At 32.7% G+C, this 21,478-nt stretch overlaps 2 protein-coding genes across 2 annotated transcripts in view; both read left to right on the forward strand.

The window, feature by feature from the left end:
- Positions 1–10,188, forward strand: part of cplane1 (ciliogenesis and planar polarity effector 1) — a 51,364-nt gene extending 41,176 nt beyond the window's left edge. Inside the window, 14 exon segments of the mRNA XM_042732052.1 lie at positions 864–1,072; positions 1,136–1,217; positions 1,297–1,425; positions 3,232–3,267; positions 3,356–3,389; positions 3,471–3,602; positions 4,961–5,120; positions 6,694–6,752; positions 6,835–6,926; positions 7,016–7,137; positions 7,140–7,167; positions 7,995–8,106; positions 9,025–9,097; positions 9,969–10,188. Coding sequence (XP_042587986.1) covers positions 864–1,072; positions 1,136–1,217; positions 1,297–1,425; positions 3,232–3,267; positions 3,356–3,389; positions 3,471–3,602; positions 4,961–5,120; positions 6,694–6,752; positions 6,835–6,926; positions 7,016–7,137; positions 7,140–7,167; positions 7,995–8,106; positions 9,025–9,097; positions 9,969–10,109 — 1,409 coding nt within the window. The 3' untranslated portion in view covers positions 10,110–10,188.
- Positions 10,189–10,578: 390 nt separating this feature from the next.
- LOC109091276 (WD repeat-containing protein 70) overlaps positions 10,579–21,478 on the forward strand; it is a 72,004-nt gene continuing 61,104 nt past the window's right edge. The window contains 6 exon segments of the mRNA XM_042732053.1: positions 10,579–10,688; positions 12,850–12,903; positions 12,984–13,067; positions 13,141–13,201; positions 14,529–14,730; positions 20,443–20,502. Coding sequence (XP_042587987.1) covers positions 10,595–10,688; positions 12,850–12,903; positions 12,984–13,067; positions 13,141–13,201; positions 14,529–14,730; positions 20,443–20,502 — 555 coding nt within the window. The 5' untranslated portion in view covers positions 10,579–10,594.

Raw genomic sequence — 21,478 nt, forward strand, 5'->3', positions numbered from 1 at the left:
TAAAAAAATATATATTTTGCATAATTTCCCAGGCAAAAAAAATATTATATAAATATATATACTTTTTTTTATGTGTATATTTGTAGCAAATGAGGCATGCACAAAATTGCTAAAAATTAAATTAGCAATAACTAAATAATACATTAATAATGAATGAATGAATGATGCATAATGTGCTATAAAATATAGTAACTATAAGATATCTAAAAAAAAAAAAAAATGATCAATTGGCAAACTGTTAGACTGATACAGAAGTAATATTATAAATCTGTTTTTTCATGCACAAAATTGCTTAATTAAATTAACAATAACTAAATAATGTAAACTATAATATGCAATAAAATATATTATAAAATATTATACTATAAAATATTTGAAAACACAAAAGTATCCATTGACAAGCATTTTAAACTGATACAAAAGAAAAGTAATATTATAAATCTGTTTTACATGCTCAAAATTGCTTAAAATTAAATTAGTAAATTAATAAACTACAATAAACTATAAAATATATATTAATAACTATAAAAAAAAAAATGTGAAAACATTTGAAAACACATGTGAAAGTGATATTATACATTTATTTAAAGTTGCTTAAAATTAAATTAGCAATTTATTTTTATTTCCCGTCCTGTTCGTGTGTGTTTTTGTTCGGGAGGTTTTGTACTCGTTCAGAAGATGTGTAATAGCGCCCCCGAGTGTATAACAGTGAAAACACAAAAAGCTGTAAAAACTGGCGGGGAAAGAGTTAACGAAATGGTCAAATATCAGTCGACAGAAATATGACTCTATTGTGAGTGATTATAACAGCCTGCCAGTCAGACCATCCTGAATCTAGTTACCTGTCTAAACTCTTCCTGCAGGTCCCTCAGTAGTGTGCGTGTCTCCTGAAACCGTTCTCGGCGGAGACCCCGTGACTCTGAGCGTCCTGACGAGGATTCGGTCGTCTCCTCCGAGCGCTCTGATGTCCAGGAGTCAGATCTCAGCGCGGCTCTCAGAGATGGACGCTCAGCTGCTCAGACTGCAGAGCATCGCCGATCACATGGACAGAGAGTTCGCCAGCACCAGACTGGTAAGACACGAAGCTGCCGGTGAGCTGCATGATGGGAAACGCTCTGACTGTGCTCTCTTTCAGCTGGTGAACACTATCGAGACACTGAGTCCTTCAGCGACGGAGAAGAAACCTCAGTCCAGCTCTCTCAGAGTCATACAGGAAGGTGAGACGACTTCAGTAGATTAATATAGAGACGTAGAGTAAACAAGGCTGTTGAACAGTTCTGCTGAATGTGTGAACAGTGAGGAGTTACTGTCCTTCCCCGCATCGGTTTGGAGCGATGGCTGAGCCAGAGAGAGAAGATGAGGAGGTCTGGTCTTCTTCTGCATTGACCCGAAGCTCAGTCCATCACGAGCGCTTTCCTCCGACAGGTACGTGATCATCTCTCCTCACATACAGTACGTGCGCTTTCAGACTAGTGGAAAGAAAACATCCAAAATACACTTGGGGCTGTCAAAAATAAAATCGAGTTTTGAATATCTGTCGAATTTAAAATAAATGAAGAAAGTAGCCAGCTATTTGGGATTGGTTTTCAGTCTTTTGTATAAAACTATACATGCATACAGACATGATGCTGTTTTGTTTGGTTTCTAATTGTTTAAGCACCTTTATTAATTATATATGGCTTATAAAAATTATTTTAAGCATTATGCACTTTTTTTTCCCCCGCAGATATTCATGTTATTTTATTGCTTTGAATAAACATGCATTAGTAATATTTTGCTCGATGCGCCCCCTTGTGGCCTCAGGAGAGAAACCAAAAGCAAACTGAAATTATGCATTTTAAATTTGAATATAATTTGAATATCGTTAATATTTAAGTACAAAATTCTAATTTAGATTTTCAGCCATTTTCAACAACTCTAATACACCGTTATTAGACTTTATATATAATTAGTAGATTAATTAAAATGCATGCAATCTCCATTTCAGCAGCACTTGCGTACACCACAATTTACAGTTTTATAAGGATTCGGTCATATAACATTCACACTGATTTAATTTTTTGCACTTTTGCAGTACTAGGCCTGTCATGATATTAGATTTTTCACATCACGGTTATTGTGGCCAAAAGAATTCAAGATATCGATATAGAAACCTTTAGGAATCAGCCAAATAAATTTTTACTTTTAGTTTTTCTTTTTACCCAATGAACATAAGGATACTGATAAACACAGGACACATGCATTTTCACTACTACTTCTTCTTCTTCTTCAGGTCACAGCTGACTTCTCTCTTGAAATAACAATGTAATAATGAAATAACTGTATGATGAATAAATATTAACATCAAAACTGATACTTTAAGCTCTTTAACCAATAGTTAGTCATGCAGTTAACACGCTTTTAATTCAGTGTTAATGTTTGTCAAGAACAGCCACAGATGAGGAATTATTGAGTGCATGCACTGCCACCAACTTAACACTTTACAGAGTTTAATGCAGCGATGTGGTCACTCAGTGTCTAGATTTGTTTTAATCGTGTAAACTTCTGCGGACTGGTATGAAACTTGATAAGAGATTTGGCACTTGCTAAGCGAACACATACAAAAATCATGGACATGAATGGTCAAAAATGACCACATTGGAAACTAATGGGAAGCGTTTTTTTACTGAAAGCTCATTTTTTGAGATATCAACTTCAAATTCGGAACACAACTTTAGATTTCTGGCTTTTAAATTTTAAAATTTTTAAAATAGTATTTTTGTGCATTTTTCATAATAATAATGAGCTTAAACATCTGTAACCTTTTTTTTTTTTTTTTTAAAAGTTTAACTTTTTAAACTTTTTTTTCACTTCAGCAAAAATCTGGCAAGTGTCTTCTTTAAAAAATATGCCAAGCTTGAGTCTCCAAAGCATTCAAGATTTAAGAGTTTAAGTTTGAAATTATCATTTTTTATGGACAGGACAATGGATCTCAACTAATTACATTAATTTAGTAACATAAATTCCCTTAAAAATACAAAAGGTTTCAATAAAAAAACGAATATATAGTTAATTAATTTAATTGAAATGAAAATAGCATGTAAACAACACCATTTCTTGTATCACACAGCATGTTTGTGTAGTTTTTAAAGTGCTTTAAGAATAAATTGTGTTCACTGCAGGTCTTTGTGTGTTAATCTGAGAGAGTCTGTCGTGTCGCTCCTCACTTTAACATGATCTGCTTGTTTTCAGTGAAACTGGAGCAGCGCGAGCGAGATGCGGATCCTGGTGAGTGACCTACATCACACACACACACACACACACACACCTACAGCTGAAGTCATGGACGTGTGTGTCTCTGGTTCTGTTCCTGCAGATTTGACAGAGTCTTTGCTTGAGAATCCTGTGAAGTGAGTCTGAAGTCTTTGACTCTTTGCCAGTGATTTCTCTGTATTTGTCCGAGGGATTTCATCCTGTCTTTCTCTCGTCAGGCCGGCGGAGGAGACTCTCGGCGTCAGCGGCCTCAGTGACGTCAAGGACATTCTGTGTGAGTTAATCAGAGACGGCGCTTTATCTCGATCAGCGCTGGATCTGTCCCGATCGGGAAGGCTTCATCTGAGCAGGTCAGCTTCACTGGGATGGTTAAAGCAACCCTAATACACCTTTGTAGTAGTTACTACTAGTTTGTAGTAGTGTTACTTTTGTAGTTTTTTTTTTTTTAATGAGTCTATAAAGTTTTAGTTATTTTAGTAACCAAAATGAGAAATGTTGCCAATAACTAAAATAAAATATACAAAACTTAAATTTGTTTTATATTAGTTAGTTGTCATTTTATTAATATTTTGAATTGGTTTTTATGTTTCCATTTTTTTTTAAATAATTTTAGTTAATTTTGATTTGTTGTTGTTGTTTGTGTGTGTTTTTTAAAATTAGTTTGTTTCATTTTTAGTATTAGTTATTTTTGTTTAGTTGAAAGCCTAAAAAAACTAAAACTAAAATTAAATAAAAATTCATAAAAACTATATAGACTTAAAAAACACACACATTAAACATAAAATGTTTAATAAATTAAAAAGAAAGTGGACAAATAAACCCTAACTCAAAATATTATTAAAATGTACTGTAAATTTAAATTAAATTTAAAATTTAAATTTAGAAAATTTAAATTTATGCATTTAGCAGACGCTTTTATCCAAAGCGACTTACAGTGCATTCAGGCTATCAATTTTTATTAATACTGTAATGATTTTATAAATTTTTTTTTTTTTTTTTTAAATAAAATAAGAATTTGTTAAAACTATATAGACTTAAAAAAAAACTCTGCTAATGGATTAAATGTTTTAATAAAATTAAAAAGAAAATGGAAAAATTAACCCTAACTCAAAATATTAATAAAATGTACTGTAATAATTGTATTATATTTTTTGTTATTTTAAATATGTCTCTGTGTTGCCACTAATTAAAAAATAAAATATATAAAATTTAAAAGTAAAGTTAAAATAATTAAAATATTTAAATTAGTTTTTATCTTTCCATTTTTTATTTTCTTTTTTACTTTAATTAACATTTATTGATTAACTGAAAACAAGATAAAAATTAATAAAACCTAACACACACACACAACAAATTAATAAAATGCTAACTAAAATTAAAAAGAAAATGGAAAAATAAAAATTACCTCAATTTTAATAAAATAAAATAAACTTATATTAAAAAAATTTATTATACTTTATAAAATTCTATTTTATTTTATTTTAATTTTAATTTATATTTTATTTTATTTTATTTTATTTTATTTTATTTTATTTTATTTTATTTGTTGTAGTCATCTGTTCTTCCCCTGTTTGGATAAAAGAGTCTGTCTGATGAACAGTCTGAATCTAAATGATCTGTGTTATGATTGGCTGAGTAGCTCAGTGAGGGATGCGTGAGATATTTATTGATTGATTTGATTGGTCTGTGTATCTGTGGTGGGCGGCAGGTCAGAGGTCGAGCCGAGCGGAGCCATGATGGAGGAGGAGCGCAGGGATCTGAGGATGTGGATGAGGAGGAAACAGAGAGAACGACTGATAGAGTACAGAAAACAGAGAGAAGAGAAGAGAGAGAGAGAGCGCAGACCCTTCATCTCTCCAGCTAAACACGTGAGACGCTGCAGATCAAACCTCTGACAAACCGTGTGCTTTTGATTGAAATTATTCTCAGAATCTGTTTCTGTTGGGTTAAATTAGGATTCTCAATCATGTATTTATAGTTGCTAATATTTATTTCTACGTTGATTATATGAATAATTACATTTTTATAAATACATAAACTACTGTTTAAAAATCTGGAGTCGATTAGATTTGTTTAATTGCTCATCAAGGCTGCATTTATTTGATTAAAAATACAGTAAAAGCTGTAATATTGTGAAATATTATTACTATTTAAAACAGCTGTTTTCTATGTGAATATCTGTTAAAGTGTAATTTATTTCTGTGATGCACGGCTGTATTTTCAGCATCATTACTCCAGTCTTCAGTGTCACATGATCTTCAGGTAACAATCAAAAATGATGATTCACTGCTCAAGAAACATTTCTGATTATTATCAGTGTTGAAAACAGTTAATGTTTTTGTGGAAACTGTGATACATTTTATTTTTCAGGATTCACAGATGAACAGAAAGTTCAAAAGAACAGCATTTATTTGAAATAAAAATATTTTGTAACGTTATAAATATCTTTTCTGTCACTTTTGATCAATTTAATGCATCCTTGATGAATAAAAAGATTTAAAAAGTAGTTTTGCTTTAAAAAAAAAACCTTTTTATATATTTTATATATTAAAAGTAATAAATGCAATATTAAAAAATCTAAATAGATAATTATAATATATAATTTAAACTTTAATAAAAAAATATGAAAATATGTACATATAGATTTTTTCACATCAAAACATCTATAATCAAATTTAATAACAATTAAGTAAAAATAATAATTTTTAATTAACAATAATATTATCTAGAGGCTGAACATTACTGAAATATTCTTGAAGAAAGCATGTGCAGCTATAAACCTTAAATCCAGCACTTCCTGTGAATTTCTGCACAAACATCTTATACATTTATTTTATTTTATTTTTTATTTTTATTTTTTATTTTATTTTATTTTATTTTTCTATTTTATTTTTTCATTTTATTTTTTGTTTAATTTTTTAAAATTGCTGTTTTTATTTTTTAAAATTTTTATTTTTTAGTTTATTTTTTCTTTTATGTAAAGCACTTTGAATTTTGTGTACGAAATTTTAAACTTTATTTTATTTTTTTTTTATTTTATTTTTATTTTTTTATTTTTTTATTTTATTTTTTTACCATAATTAGCCTTATTTTATTTTATTTTATTTTATTTATTTATTTATTTTTTTATTTTTTTTATAGTTAACAGGGACATTGTACATTTAATATACCATTTCACTAAATGTACCATAATTAGCCAAAGGCTATTTTTCATCCATACTCCCTGAACAGAAGTCACCCTAAAAAAAGATATGATTAGAATGCATGCTTATAGCACAATCCATAAAACAGTGTATTAATAAAAGCAAATAAGGTCAATCAAAAACAACATTTGTCTCGTTTTTTCCACACGTGTTTAAGTCTATAAGTGAAGCTTGAAGTTTTAGTTTGTCACCAAAGCCTGTTAGTAACTTTATTCTTCTGAATAATTCATTCCTGCAGCGGAATCCGACCTCTGTGGATCTGGCAACCAGCAAGAGAACCAAAGAAGAGCGAGACAGGTCTGATTGTGTGTTCAGTGCGTGTGCTAAACTCACACACGCTGCTTTTGTCTCGTGTTTCATGAGATCCGTGTGTGTTCAGGCTGCTGCTTCAGGAGCATCGTGAGCAGAGAGCGCGTGACGCCTGCGGTCTGATTTCTGAGTGCTCACCACAAACCCACAGCAGAGCCTCAGGTGCATTCTGGGATTGCCTCCTCTGTGCAGGCTGCAGTTGTTGCTGTGTTTAGAGAAGTCAGTGCTAAACGCCCTGTGCTGTGTTTCAGGATCAGCACTCAGTCCTCCGGGAAAAAGAAGAGGATTCCCAGGAGTCCGAGCGGACCACAGGCTTCTCTGGGGAAAACCGTCACGCTTCAGAGGAAATCTGCAGCCAGAACCCTCGGCTCCTTGAGCGGCAGACTCGGCCTGCACAGACCAGGTCCATATCTCACTTATAAATGTGACCCGTGCTTGCAAAATGAGTCAGAATGAGCTAAACTTCAAAAATGTGACCCTGGAGCAGAACAATATTTGTCTGAGATACAACTATTTGAAAATCTGGAATCTGAGGGAGCAAAAAAATCTAAATATTGAGAAAATCATCTTTAAAGTTGTTCAAATGAAGTTCTTAGCAATGCATATTACTAATCAAAAATTAAGTTTTGATATATTTAAGGTTGGACATTTACTAAATATCTTCATGGAACATGATCTTTACATAATATCCTAATGATTTTTGGCATAAAAGAATATAATGATGCAAATAAACAGTAGTTTAATCAAGAGCAGCGAGTGATTCCGTCTTTTAATGTTTGATTAACATTGAGACAGATCTATATTAAGACCTTCTGTAATGCATGGATCTAATAAAATGTCACACACCAGAACCATTCACTAAACGTTGATGTAAGACATAACAGATTGTGTTTGTGTGAATCTCGACAATAATGTACTTTATAAGGTGATCACACACTCTCGGAGAGCTTTGAAAATGTCAGTCAGGCGATCGTTTTGTTCTCATCAGGGGTTTTCAAAAAGAAAATCTACAAATAAAGATCATTTTAGATGTTTAATTACTATTTGGAGCAGTGGGATCGCTAGAAGAGGACTTAATGAACTCATTTTTGTGAAAACCTCAGATTCGACCAAAACTGACATTTTTCTCTTCTTTCGCCTGTAGCTCAAAGTTAGAGCTTGTGCATTCATTTCACACTCGTTCTGATAGCACGGGTCACATGGTTTCAATCCCACGCTCCTGTGTTTCAGCCAGCGCTCTTCCGGCTGATCGGTTATCCCAGGTTACTCGCCGCGGGATGCTGTCCGACCCCAAGTCCAGACGAGACACGAAGACCGTTCATCAGAGTAAGAACAGTTTGAATAAGTTTCTGTAAAAATATCAGAATCAGAACGAGATTTATTGCAGGGTGTGCTTACACACACACACACACACACAGCGCACACACACACACAGCGCACACACACGCACGCAAGCACACACACGCTCGCACGCACACACATGCACACACACACATACTTGCACACGCATGCACACACGCAAACACACACATGCGCACACACACATGCACGCACACACATACACACACACATACGTGCACACGCATGCACGCACGCAAACACACACACACATGCGCACACACACATGCACGCACACACTCACACATGCGCACACACACACTCGACACACACATGCACACACACACATATGTGCACACGCATGCACGCACGCAAACACACACATGCGCGCACACACATGCACGCACACACTCACACATGCACACACACACACACACACACACACACACACACACATACATACACACACATGCACGCACGCAAACACACACACATGCACGCACGCAAACACACACGCATGCACGCACGCAAACACACACACATGCGCACACACACTCGACACACACACACACACACATGCACGCACACACTCACACATGCACACACACACACACACACACACACACACACACACACACACACACACACACATACATACACACACATGCACGCACGCAAACACACACGCATGCACGCACGCAAACACACACACATGCGCACACACACTCGACACACACACACACACACATGCACACACACACATACGTGCACACGCATGCACGCACGCAAACACACACACATGCGCACACACACACAGTCACACACACGCACAAGATAACAGGTATAGTTCTGCGAGGATGTACTCCGTATATTCAGACGTTTCTTGTGTCGGGATGAAAATCGGGTTCCTCTCATCTACAGCAAAACAGAGAGCAGTGAAAGAGAACGATCAGACGCACGAGAGACACGATAAAGAGCATCAGGACATCAGACCGGTGAGACACTCACGGACCTACCCGAATAAACCTAGCTAGCTGCTAATTTACAACAAGTTTGTTTTTACTTAATCTGAACGATACAAAATCTGTTATTTTTTTCCCACTTGCTACAGTATATGAACACAAAACTTTAAAAATTAGAAGAGGCTATGAGGACAAAAATGACCTCCATTGGAAATTAAAGGGAAATATATATAAAAAAGGGAAATATAGAGCAACTTTTTGGATACAATCTACAAATCATGATGAAGCAGTCTTTAACAATGTATAAATATACATGAAAAAGTAAAACCTAAAATTAAATACTCTTTATAAGTAACTAGAGTAACTATATTTATTCTTTTTAATTAACAATTATACTGTATATATTTATTAATAATACACATATTGTAATTTATATATATATATATGAATAAATTACAATTTTTTTAATTTACCTAAACACTACATAAATTTTAAATAATATGAATTTTTCTTATATTTTATTAAATTATATAGAAATTAATTTAATTAATGTATCATTTATTTTTATATTAAATAATAAAATATTAGAAGAAACTATTTGATATCATTTAAAATTAATGTGGTGTTTACGTGAAAATTAATAAATAACGCACCATTTATTTCCATGTTAATATTGTGTATATTATCTAGTACTATGAAATCGCTTCGCGATTCTAAATAATAAAAAATATTATAGAAACAAAATATGGTGCTGTTGTTTCAAGATATTCATATTTTAATATATAACAAATAGAAAACAAAGAGTGTGCTAGAGTCAGGGTCAAATAAAGTCAGGTACTGTACGGAGCGTTTGGCTAATTGTAAGCGCTGGACTGGCTGTGCTCTGCTCCTCTGTGTTCTCCAGGGCTGTGAGGATCTGGATGAAGAGTGGACAGATGAGGATCTCCTGCGGGATCTGGATCTGGAAGCTCTTTCTCAAAGCAGCGGCAGCGTCCTGAGCAAACTGGACTGGGCCGCCGTCGAGAGGATCGTGGCCGAGCAGTGAAGGAGATGTTTCCACTGCTGCCGTCTGTGTATCATCTGCTTCATGTCTGTTTGAGCAGAATAAACAGGGATCTCTGGCAGCTGTTTGCTGGTGCTGGATTCATTTCACTATATGAAACTATACGACGGGTCTTCAGATGTCTTTAAGAACTGTTTACTGAAAATCCTTTAATAAAACGTGCCACAGGTGTTCATATGAAACTGAAGATCTCATATCTCCCATTTTTTAATGACGTGAACATCAATAGCACATTAAATATGAGTTCCGAACATCATCAGCTAATTTCTGATTTAAAAAAAAATATATTATTAGCTATTAATTTTATTGTTTTGATAATAATAAAAGTATTTTGTCTTCACATTATTTTTAGGACAGTCGTGTATTTATATTATAAGATTCGCAAATAGCATATTAGGAATCGCATTTCTAATAAAATTAATTTTTGGTTTAATTTTAGAATCATTAGTTATACTCGGAGGAAAGCGATGACGTCGTATTTAGGGGAGACTTTTATTTTGACTCTCGGCGTCCCGGAAGTGTGTGTTATTTTTGTCATGGCGGATCACGGGAGCGACGCTGGTGAGTTTGAGAGTTTAGTTCGTCAGCTGTGGAGTGTTTCTGTCGTGTTAGTGAGGAGAATGTGTTTAAAGTGCAGGACAGCGTTTTTCTGAAGGCGTCAGTGGTTTAATGACGTCAGTCCCAGTCGCCGCGGCTGTTATAATCATAATAATAATCATCACAGACGCCTGCGCGTGCGATTCTGGTGATTCTTCAATAATAACTAATATCAGAACCGCTAGTCTTATTTTTTGTCTTCATAGTGACTTACCGCAACCATGGAAGTACTGTGGTATTCATTAAAGTGCTCTGGATATTTTATAATACTGCAGTATATTATACACCGTACTATGATTGCGGTATGGAAATATATATCAAAGGTTTACCATAGTATTACCACTTCCGGTCACCACTGTAGTCAAAATCAAGTTTTTTTTTATTGTTGTTTATTTGTCTATGTGCTGTTTTTAATTAGCTTTTAGACATACCATGTGCCATCAAATCAACACCATTGTTGAGTATTTTCTCCTTAAAATTGTAGTTTCTGCAAAAAAAACGCGGTTTAAAACAGCCAACGGTTTGCTACGTCACAAAATTCAGTAACCAATCACGTCAAGGGAAAGATGCATATCATTAACGTATATATTTTCCATCATTAAATAAATAAAAAGTATATATATACTTAGTGTTTTTTATGTATCACTCGCACATCATATTCGTTTCTGTTATGTAAGGCAATAATAGAAATGATGATGATGGCGATTTTTTTATTTTATTGAAATTCGACTGTCATTCACACATTTTTCATTGTTTAAAATAAATATACAGAACACAATCCTTTTTGTAAAGGTTGTAATTCTATAATAGAATAATATAAATAATAATGTAAAAGAAAATCGAACTCAAATTTTCCCTTTAGAATATTATTATGAATAATAATTGTATTTATACATTTTTGACTGCCACCCATACTCATTGTTTATACACACAAAATAGCACTTTTTGTAAAGGTAATAATTCTATAATAATATTAATAATAATAATAATAACAAATTCTGTAAATAAAACTCCAATTTTCCCTTTAGAATAAAATTTCTATTTATTTATTATCCTTTATTATTATTATTAATTGTTTATGTAATACAAATAATGGAAATAATAACAGAAAATCTGTAATAACTTCAATATTTTTTCCAATAATTAATAATAATAACAAATTCTGTAATGTTAGAAATTTTTTAAATCAAACTCTAATTTTCCCTTTAGAATATATATATATATATATATATATATATCTATATATATATTATTACAATTTAAAATAACTTCACTATATACTATTCATTTTTATGTAATAGTAATAATAATAATAATAATAATAATAATGGAAATAATATAAAATCTGTAATGATTTCAATAGCAGAAATTAAAAAAATTGAACTACATTTTTCCTTTTAGAATGTTATTGTTTTATTTTATTATTTTTTAACTGACACCCACACCTTATTAATTGTTTAAGAACTTTTTGTAAAGGTAGTAATTATTTAATAATAATAATAATAATAATAATAATAAAAACAGAAATTCTGTAATAATAGCTATAGCAGAAATTTTTAAAATCGAACTCTTAATTTTCCCTTTAGAATATATATATATTTTTAATAATTACTTATTATTATTAATTGTTTTATGTAATAATAATAATAATAATAATAATAATGGAAATAATAGAAAATCTGTAATGATTTCAATAGCAGAAATTAAAAAAATTAACTACATTTTAACTTTTAGAATATTATTGTTTTATTTTATTATTTTTTAACTGACACCCACACCTTATTAATTGTTTAAGAACTTTTTTTTTTTTAAAAGGTAGTAATTCTTTAATAATAATAATAACAACAGAAATTCTGTAATAATAGCTATAGCAGAAATGTTTAATATTTCGAACTCTAATTTTCCTTTTAGAATATATATATAATTTTTTTTAATTAGTATTCATTGTTTATGTAATAATAATAATAATAATAGTAATGGAAAAATAACAAAATCTGTAATAATTTCAATAGCAGATATTTTGAAAATTCAATTCGAATCTCCCTTTTAAACATTATTATTTATGAGGCTGTATTGACTGATGATGATGATGATGATGATGATGATTGGTTCGGTGTGATCACAGGGGACTCCAGCAGCGATGCAGACCTCTCCTCCGTCATGGGCTTCTCTGGGTTCGGTGAGTGTTTCTGGAACACGCGGTTAGCTGTGTTTTCAGTGTCTCGCGTGGAGACTGAATCCTGTTTGTTTGGTGCTCAGGGAAGAAGGCTCGCACCTTTGACCTGGAGGCCATGTTTGAGCAGACGAGGAGGACGGCCATCGAGAGGAGCCAGCACATCTTAGGTCAGTACTCTCTTATTTCTCCTCTGCTCAGGAGTTTGAAGAATTCTGTTGACTCTGGGTTTTTCTGTCACAGAGGAGCGTGAGAAACAGGAAGCTGAGGCCAGCAGCGGCTCTCAGAGCGCGTCAGCATCCAGGTACAGTCAGCCTCATCACAACCAGCTCTTCATCTTATTTTATTACAAGCATAAACAATGAACTTCAACAATTAAATACGACATTATGAATACAAAAATAATATGTGACCCTGGAGCACAAAACCAGTCTTTAAGGATCAGTTTTTCTGAAACTGAGATTTATGCATCATCTGAAGCTGAATAAATAATCTCTCCATTGATGTGTGGTTTGTTAGGAGGACAATATTTGTCTGAGATACAACTATTTGAAATATGGAATCTGAGGGAGCAAAAAAAAAAAATCTAAATATTGAGAAAATCATCTTTAAAGTTGTTCAAATGAAGTTCTTAGCAATGCATATTACTAATCAAAAATTAAGTTTTGATATATTTATGGTAGGACAATAAATAAATACATTTCCTATACATTCTATCTTATGTTTACAATGAGAAAAATAACAGAATATATCACACATAATTTAAAAAATGTAAATAAAAATTCCCCTCTGAGTAATTACACATAATTAAAAAAAATAATAATAATTTAACTAAAAATGATTTAATTATGTGTGATATATTCTGTTATTTTTCTCATTGTAAACATAAGATAGAATGTATAGGAAATGTATTTATTTTATCCGGAAAATATTATATTCACAAATCTAAATTCTCTTTAAAGTTACCCAAATTACAAAATTTTCTTTGTGACTTTAACTACGTAATTATAACACTGAAAAACATTAACACCAAAAAAAGTCTCAAATTTGTGAAACTGTGTAATGATCTGCTGAATGTTACGTAATATGATGAACTACCTCTGTACTTTTTGTTTTATGTATTAATAATTTTATTATTACATTTTGGGTCATAAATACACATTGTATGGGTCAAAATTATAGATTTTTCTTTTATGACAAAAATCATTAGGATATTAAGTAAAGAACATGTTCCATTAAGTAAATTTCCTACCGCAAATAAATCAAAACTTAATTTTTGATTAGTAATATGTACATGCATTGCTAAGGACTTTATTTGAACTACTTTAAAGATGATTTTCTCAATATTTAGATTTTTTTGCTCCCTCAGATTCCAGATTTTTTTCTTTATATTTTCTCAGACAAAAATATTGTCCTCCTAACAAACCATACATCAATGGAGAGATTATTTATTCAGCTTCAGATGATGCATAAATCTCAATTTAAAAAAATTGACACTTATGACTGGTTTTGTGCTCCAGGGTCACATGTCATTAAGAGAACAAGACCGTTTGGTTTATAATAAATACCGTTTTCATGCCAATTCTTAAGAAAAACCGATTTGTTCCATCATCATGTGTTTGTGTGAACAGGAAGCAGGACTCTGATGTCATCGCTCCTCCACTTCCTCCTGCGCTCGGCGCTCAGACGGAGGAGAGTGATGATGATGATGATGATGATGAGGATGATGTGGTCGGGCCACCGCTTCCACCCGGATACAAACACAGCACCGCTGCTGATGACGACGACGATGATGATGATGATGATGATGATGATGATGATATGGACGATGACGTGAGTGTATTTTCATCTTTCAGTCCCATAAATCATATTCACAACTGCAGATCAGATTTAATGTTTACCTCTTTACTAATGTTTACATTCAACTTGAAATTACATCATTTTATCTGTTTTCATCTGTACTATACTGTATTCATATATATTATTGCAATTGTATAGTAAAAAACAAACATGGTAATATTTGATGCCTTTATGCTGATGAAGATTGTAATTTTGCATGTTAATGTTTTATACAGTAGTAATGATTATGACTGTATACTAAAGAAATATAATTTGCATTTAGAAAATGTATCCGTTTTTTCCCATTTTGTTATTGTTAATTATAAAAAGCACATTTTATTCCCAAATTCCCATTAATGCAATGATAAATACGAATATTAACAAATTGATAAAAATATTTAAAACTTATATTATGATGTAATATTATCAAAATTAGATTCATTGTTTAAATTGTAATGTTTAAAAAAAATAATTTTGGTAAAATTTAATGCCTTTGATTTACGATAATGTAGATAAACAAAAACTTACAATTTATAATTAATGTTTGTAGAGATGAAAATCTAATGAAAATAAAAATAACTATATAGTAAAATATTTTTAAGAAAAGTAATCGTATTTTTCAGACATTACATTTTGTTTTGTTTTTTTTGCCTTTTGTCATTTAATGTATAGTATGTTTAATGCAAAAAAATATAAAGAACATATATTACAAATAAATGTTTTCAAAATGTATATTAAATATATTATTTAAATTTTATTGTAAAAAATATGATAATATTTGATGCATTTAATTTTTGCAGTGTCATTGATTTATGTTTTACATTATGGAAATGAAATAGTTTTTCTGTCAACTTTTTGACCTTTGAATGTTTACATTTCAAGTGCATTTAGCACTTGCTTTTATCCAAACTGACTTAGAAATAAAGAGGTTATTTTACGTGTTTCCAGTGACATTCTGACTTGAAACATTATAATGTGAAGTGGACGGTATTAAGAAGTATTTAATTTATTTATCTGTCTCAGAGCGAGAGCGCTGTAGTGTGTGAATGAGAGAGTCTTAAAAAGCAGGATAGGATGCTCTCCCCAGGCAGGCGTGTGGTGTGTGTGTGTGTCTCGTGTGTGCCTCTGTGGCGTGGTGTCTGCCTGTGTGTGTGTGTGTGTGTGTGTGTTTTTGACTGTCTGTGTGTGTGTGTGTGTGTGTGTTTGGTGTGTGCATGTGGTCTGTCTGTCTGTGTGTGTGTGTGTGTGTGGGGGTGTGTGTGATTGGTTGGTGTGCTGCTGGGTGTTTTTTCTTTTGTGTGGGGGTTGGGGGGTGGGGTTGTTTTGGTGGTTGTGGGGGGTTGGTGGGTTTTGTTTGTGGTTGGTTTGGTTGGGGTGTGTTGGGTGGTTGTTGTGGGGTGGTGGGGGGTGTGTGTGTTGTTTGGTGTGGGGGGGGGGGGTTGTGTGTGGGTGTGGTGTGTGTTTGTGGGTTCTGTTTGGGTGTTTGTGGGGTGTTGGTGTGTGGGTGTTGGGTGGTGTGTGTTGGTGGTGTGGTTTTTTGGTTGGGTGGTTTCATGGGTGTTTTGGGTTGTGGGGGGAGGTTGTTGTTTGTGTGGTGGGTGGGGTGGTGTGGTGGGTTTTTGTTGTTGTGGTGGTGTGTTGGTGTTGGGGGGTTGTTTTTCTGTTGGGTGGTCTGTTATGGGGGTGGGGGGTGGTGTTGTGGGTTTGTGGTGGTGGGTTTTTGTGGGTGTGTTGTGTGTGTGGGTGTGTGTGTTGTGTGTGGGTGTGTGGGTGGGGGTGTTTGTTTTGGGTTTGGGGCGGGGGTAGTGTGTGGGGGTGGTTTGTTTTTCGTTTTTTTTGCTTGTCTTTTTTTTTTTTCTTTTTTTTTTTTTTTTTTTTTTTTTTTTTTTTTTTTGTTTTTTTTGTGTTTTTTTTTTTTTTTTTTTTGGTTTTTTTTTTTTTTTCTTTTTTTTTTTTTTTTTATTTTTTTTTTTTTTTTTTTTTTCTTTTTTTTGTTTTTTTTTGGTTTTTTTTGTTTTTTTTTTTTTTTTTTTTTTTTTTTTTTTTTTTTTTTTTAAATTCTTTATGTGTTAAATCTTTTGTTTTTTTTTTTTTTTTTTTGTTTGGTTTTTTTTTTTTTTTTTCGTGTTTTGGGGGTTTTTTGGGTGGGGGTGGGTGGGGGTGTGGGTGTGGGTGTGTGGGTGGTGGGGTTTTGTTTGGTTTTTTTTTTGGGTGGGGGGGGTTGTGTTTGGGTGTGTGTTTTTGTGGGAGCGGTGTTGTTGTTGTTTGTTGGTGGGTTGTTGGTGTGGGGTTGTTGGTGGGTGTTTTGGTGGGGGGTTTTTTTTTTTGTTTTGTGTCTTGGGTTTTGGTGTGGGTGGGGTTTGGGTGGGGTGCGTGTGTGTTTTTTTTTTTGGTTGGGGTCTGGGTTTTGTTGGGTTGGTGGGTGTCGGTTTTTTAATTGGGGGTTTGTGGTGGTGGGTGGTGGGGTTTTTTTATTGGTTTTTTTTTTTGGGTGTTTTTTTTGGGTGGTGGTGGGGTTTTGGGGGTTTTTTTGTTGGTGTGTGTGTTTTTTTTGTTTTTTTGGTGGGGTGGATGTGTGGGTTTGTGTGTTGTTGTGGGTGTTGGGGGGTTTTTGGTGTGTTGTTTTTTTTATTTTTTTTTTTTTTTTTTTTTGGTTGTTTTTTTTTGGGGTTTGTTTGTTGTTTTTATGTTTTTTTTTTTGGTTGGGGGGTGGTTGGTTTGTTTTGTTTGTTTTTTTTTTGTTTTTTTTTTGGTGTGGTTTTTTGTGGGTTGGTTTTGGTTTGGTTTTTTGTGTTGGGGGTGGGTGTGGGTTTTTTTGTTTTGGTTGGGGTTTTTTTTTTTTTTTTTGGGGTTTTTGTTGGGGGTTTTTGTTTTTTTTTGGGGTGGTTTGGGGGGGCGTGGGGTGTGTTTTTTTTTTTGTGTGTTGGGTTTTGGGGTGGGGGTTTTGGGTTGTTGGTGTGCGGGGGGGTTGGTTTTTTTTTTTTTGTTTGTGTTCTTTGGTGTGTGGTGTGGGGGGGTATTTGGTTTTTTTTTGTGGGGGGGGGTGGTTTTTTTTTCGTTTTTTTGTTTTTTGTTTTTTTGCGGTTTTTTTTTTTTTTTTTTTTTTTTTTTTTTGGGGGTTTTTTTTGTGGTTTTGTTTTTGGTTTTTTGTTTTTGTGGGTTTTTTGGGTGGTTTTTTGTTTGTTTTTGTTTGTTTTTTTTGTTGTTTTTTGTTGATTTTTTTTTTTTTTTTTTTTTTTTTTTTTTTTTTTTTTTTTTTTTTGTTTTTTTTCTTTTTTTTTTGTTTTTTTTTTTTTTTTTTTTTTTTTTTTTGTTTTTTTTTTTTTTTTTGTTTTTTTTTTTTTTTTTTCTTGTATGGGGGTTTTTGTTTTTTGTTTTATTTTTGTTTTTTTTTGGGTTGTTTTTTTTTTTTTTGTTTTTGTTGTTTTGGTTGTTTTTGTTTTTTTTTTTTTTGTGGTTTTTTTTTTTTTTTTTTTCTTTTTTTTTTTTTTTTTTTTTTTTTTCTTTTTTTCTTTGTTTTCTCATAGCATTTTAAAGCTTGACATTAGTTTTTTTTTTTTTTTTTTTTTTGTTTTTTGTTTTTTTTTATTTTTTTTTTTTGGTGTTTTCTTTGTTTTTTTTTTTTTTTTTTTTTGTTTTTTTTTTTTGTTTTTTGGTTTTTTTTTTTTGTTTTTTTTTTTGGTGGGTGGTTTTTTTTGTTTTTTTTTTTTTTTTTTTTTTTTTTTGTTGTTTTTTGTTTTTTTATTTTTTTGTTTGTTGGTTTTTTTTTTTTTTGTTTTTTTTTGTTTTTTTTTTTCTTTTTTTGGTTTTTTTTTTGGGTTTTTTTGTTTTTTTTTTTTTTTTTTGTTTGTTTTTTTTTTTTTTTTTTTTTTTTTTTTTTTTTTTTTTTTGTGTTTTTTTGTTTGTTGTTTTTTTTTTTGTTTTTTGTCTCAGTGTGTGTGTGTGTTGTGTGTGTTTTTTTGTCTTGTTTGGTGTGTTTTGTTGTGTCTGTTTGTTTTTGTGTCTCATGTGTTTGTGTTTTTTGATGTGTTTTTGTCTCAGTGTGGTGTGTGTTTGTGGTTTTGTGTGTGTGTGTGTTGTGTGTTTTTGTCTTTTGTGTTGTGGTTTGTGTGTGTGTGTGTGTGGTTTTTGTTTGCAGTGAGGGTGTTTGTGTGTTTTGTTTTCAGTGTTTTTTGTGGTGTTTCTTTGTTGGGTGTGTGTGGTGTATTTTTTTTTCTGTTTTGTGTTGTTTTTGTGTGTGTGGGTTTTGTGTGTGTGTGTGTTTTTTTTGTTCAGTGTGTGTGTGTTTTTGTGTGTTTTGTGTGTGTGTGTGTGTTGTTTCTTTTGTTTTTTGTGTTGTTTGTCTGTTTTGTGTTTGGGTGTGGTTTCTGGGGGTTTTTTGTTTTGGTTGGGTTTGTTTTGTTTTTTTTATGTGTTGTGTTGTTATGTGTGTGGGGGTTGTCTTTTTTGTGTTTGGTGTGGGGTGTTTGGTGGTGTTTGTTTTCTTGTTTTTGTGAGAGAGTGTGTGTGAGTATTTTTGTTTGGGTTGGTTTTGTGTGGGTTGTTTGGTTTTTGTTTCAGTGTGTGTTTTTTGTGTGTGGAGTGTGTTTGTCTCAGTGTGTGTGTTTGTTTTGTGGTGTGTGTGAGTGTTATTTGTGTCTGTTTCTTTCCTTGTGTGTTGGTGTTTGTTTGGGTGTTTTTGTTTCAGGGTGTGGTGTTTCTGTGTGTTTTTGTTACTCAGTTTGTGTGTGTGTTTGTGTGTTTTTTGTCTCAGTTTTTTTTTTTTGGGTGTTGTTTTGTATATATTTGTGTGTGTGTGTTTGTGTGTTTGTGTGTGGTTGTGTTTGTGTTTTGAGTGGTGTGTGTTTTGTTTTTTGTGTGCGTGTGTGTGTTTGTGTGTTTTTTGTCTCAGTGATTTTGTGTAGTTTATTTGTGTGTTTGTGTGTGTGTGTTTGTGCCTGTCTCAGTGTTTGTGTGTGTATATGTGTGTGTGGTTTGTGTTTGTGGGTGTTTTGTGGCCTGTTTTCAGGTTGTGTGTTTTTTTATTGTTGTGTTTGTTTTGTGTGTGTGTTTTGTCTGTCTCAGTGTGTGTGTGTGTTTTATGTTTGTGTGTGTTTTGTGTTTGTGTTCAGTGTGTGTGTGTTTTTGTGTGTGTGTGTGTGTATTGGTTTGTGTTTGTCGTTGTGTTGTCTGTTGTTTTAGTGTGGGTGTGTGTATATAGTGTGTTGTGTGTGTGGTGTGTGGTTGTGGTTTGTGTGTCTGTCTCTGTGTGAGGATGTGTGTGTGTCTGTGTGTTTTTTGTCTCAGTGTGTGTGTGTGTATATATGTGTGCGTGTGTGTGTGTGTGTGTGTCTGTCTCAGTGTGTGTGTGTATATATGTGTGTGTGTGTGTGTGTGTGTGTGTGTGTCTGTCTCTGTGTGTGTGTGTGTGTGTGTCTGTAACAGTGTTCAGACTCTCTGTTTTCTCAGGCCTGTGGTGTTTGAGGGCTGCTGGGTATGTTAGATGAGTGTATCCCATCAGGCCCAGGTGTGGCGTAATCAGCTGACGGCACAGATCACACAGACCTGCGTGCGTCTGATTGGAGAAGAGCGCTCTGAGAGCTGGATATGATGTATTGGTGGTGTGCTATTGCATTAAATGAGAGCCATCCTGCCGCGAACAACCTTCCATTCATCTCCTACTGAATTAAAAGTCACCGAAGATGTTTGTGTGTGTTTGTGTGACAGAATCCAGTGAAGAAGATCCCGGACACCAATCATAACAACCTCCATAAAAGTCTAAAAAACCTGCTCACTACTCACACACCATCACACCATCCTAACCGCCCACCATGCAGACAAAGGAAAATCAAAAGAAAACCAAAATTAACAATATTAATTTCTAAATGAGCTTTTCCTTCTTCCAGGGTTTCCGCGGGGTCATAAAAAGTCATAAATTTAACAATAAGAATTTAAGGCCATAAAAAGTCATAAAAACGTCCGGATTTTCCATACAAAATATTATATTTATATTAAAGTCCTCATCTCCAAGGTCTCGGGGCCTTATGTTCTCACGTTTGATGAAAGCTTAAATCACACAAGCAAGAAGAAACAGCTGGACATACACGTTCGGTTCTGGAATGACGACAAGGTGACTTGTTATTTTGGAAAGTAATGCCATAAAATAATTGTTAATTTACAATGTAACTTCACAATGTTACAATTGTTAAGTGTTCCTGTGTTCTTGATACTCAAGTAAAAGAAGGCGAAGGCTTCAGTTTCTTAATCTTGAGTAAGAAATAATAGAATTACTCTTTAAATAATAAAACTTGTACTTTCAATGAAAGTCAAAACTAAAAAAAAGACTTTTGAAAGGAATTTTAATGACTGAAGTTATTTATCGTAATTCGTGTAGGTCATAAATTCAAATCATAATGGTCATAAAAAGGTCTTAAAAAGTCTTAAATTTGACTGATTAAACCCAGCAGAAACCCTGTTCTTCTCTTCAGTTCTGACTTCATTGTGCACAAAAACAACTGTTAGAACTCAAGACTTCTTCCCTATAAGTCACATCTATTTACAATATTTATATATATTGCCAATATTATTTATAATATTTACATTACATTTAAATATTTAAATAAATATAAAATAAATATTTGTAAATAGATTTTATAAATTTTAAATGTGTATTTTTTTATTTACTATTTTTTATTTATATATATTATTATTCATATTTGTACATTATTAAATATTTGTAACATTATGGTATATTATTAATTGT

The sequence above is a fragment of the Cyprinus carpio genome, chromosome B10, assembly GCF_018340385.1.
Source record: "Cyprinus carpio isolate SPL01 chromosome B10, ASM1834038v1, whole genome shotgun sequence".
NCBI classification, from domain to species: domain Eukaryota; kingdom Metazoa; phylum Chordata; class Actinopteri; order Cypriniformes; family Cyprinidae; genus Cyprinus; species Cyprinus carpio.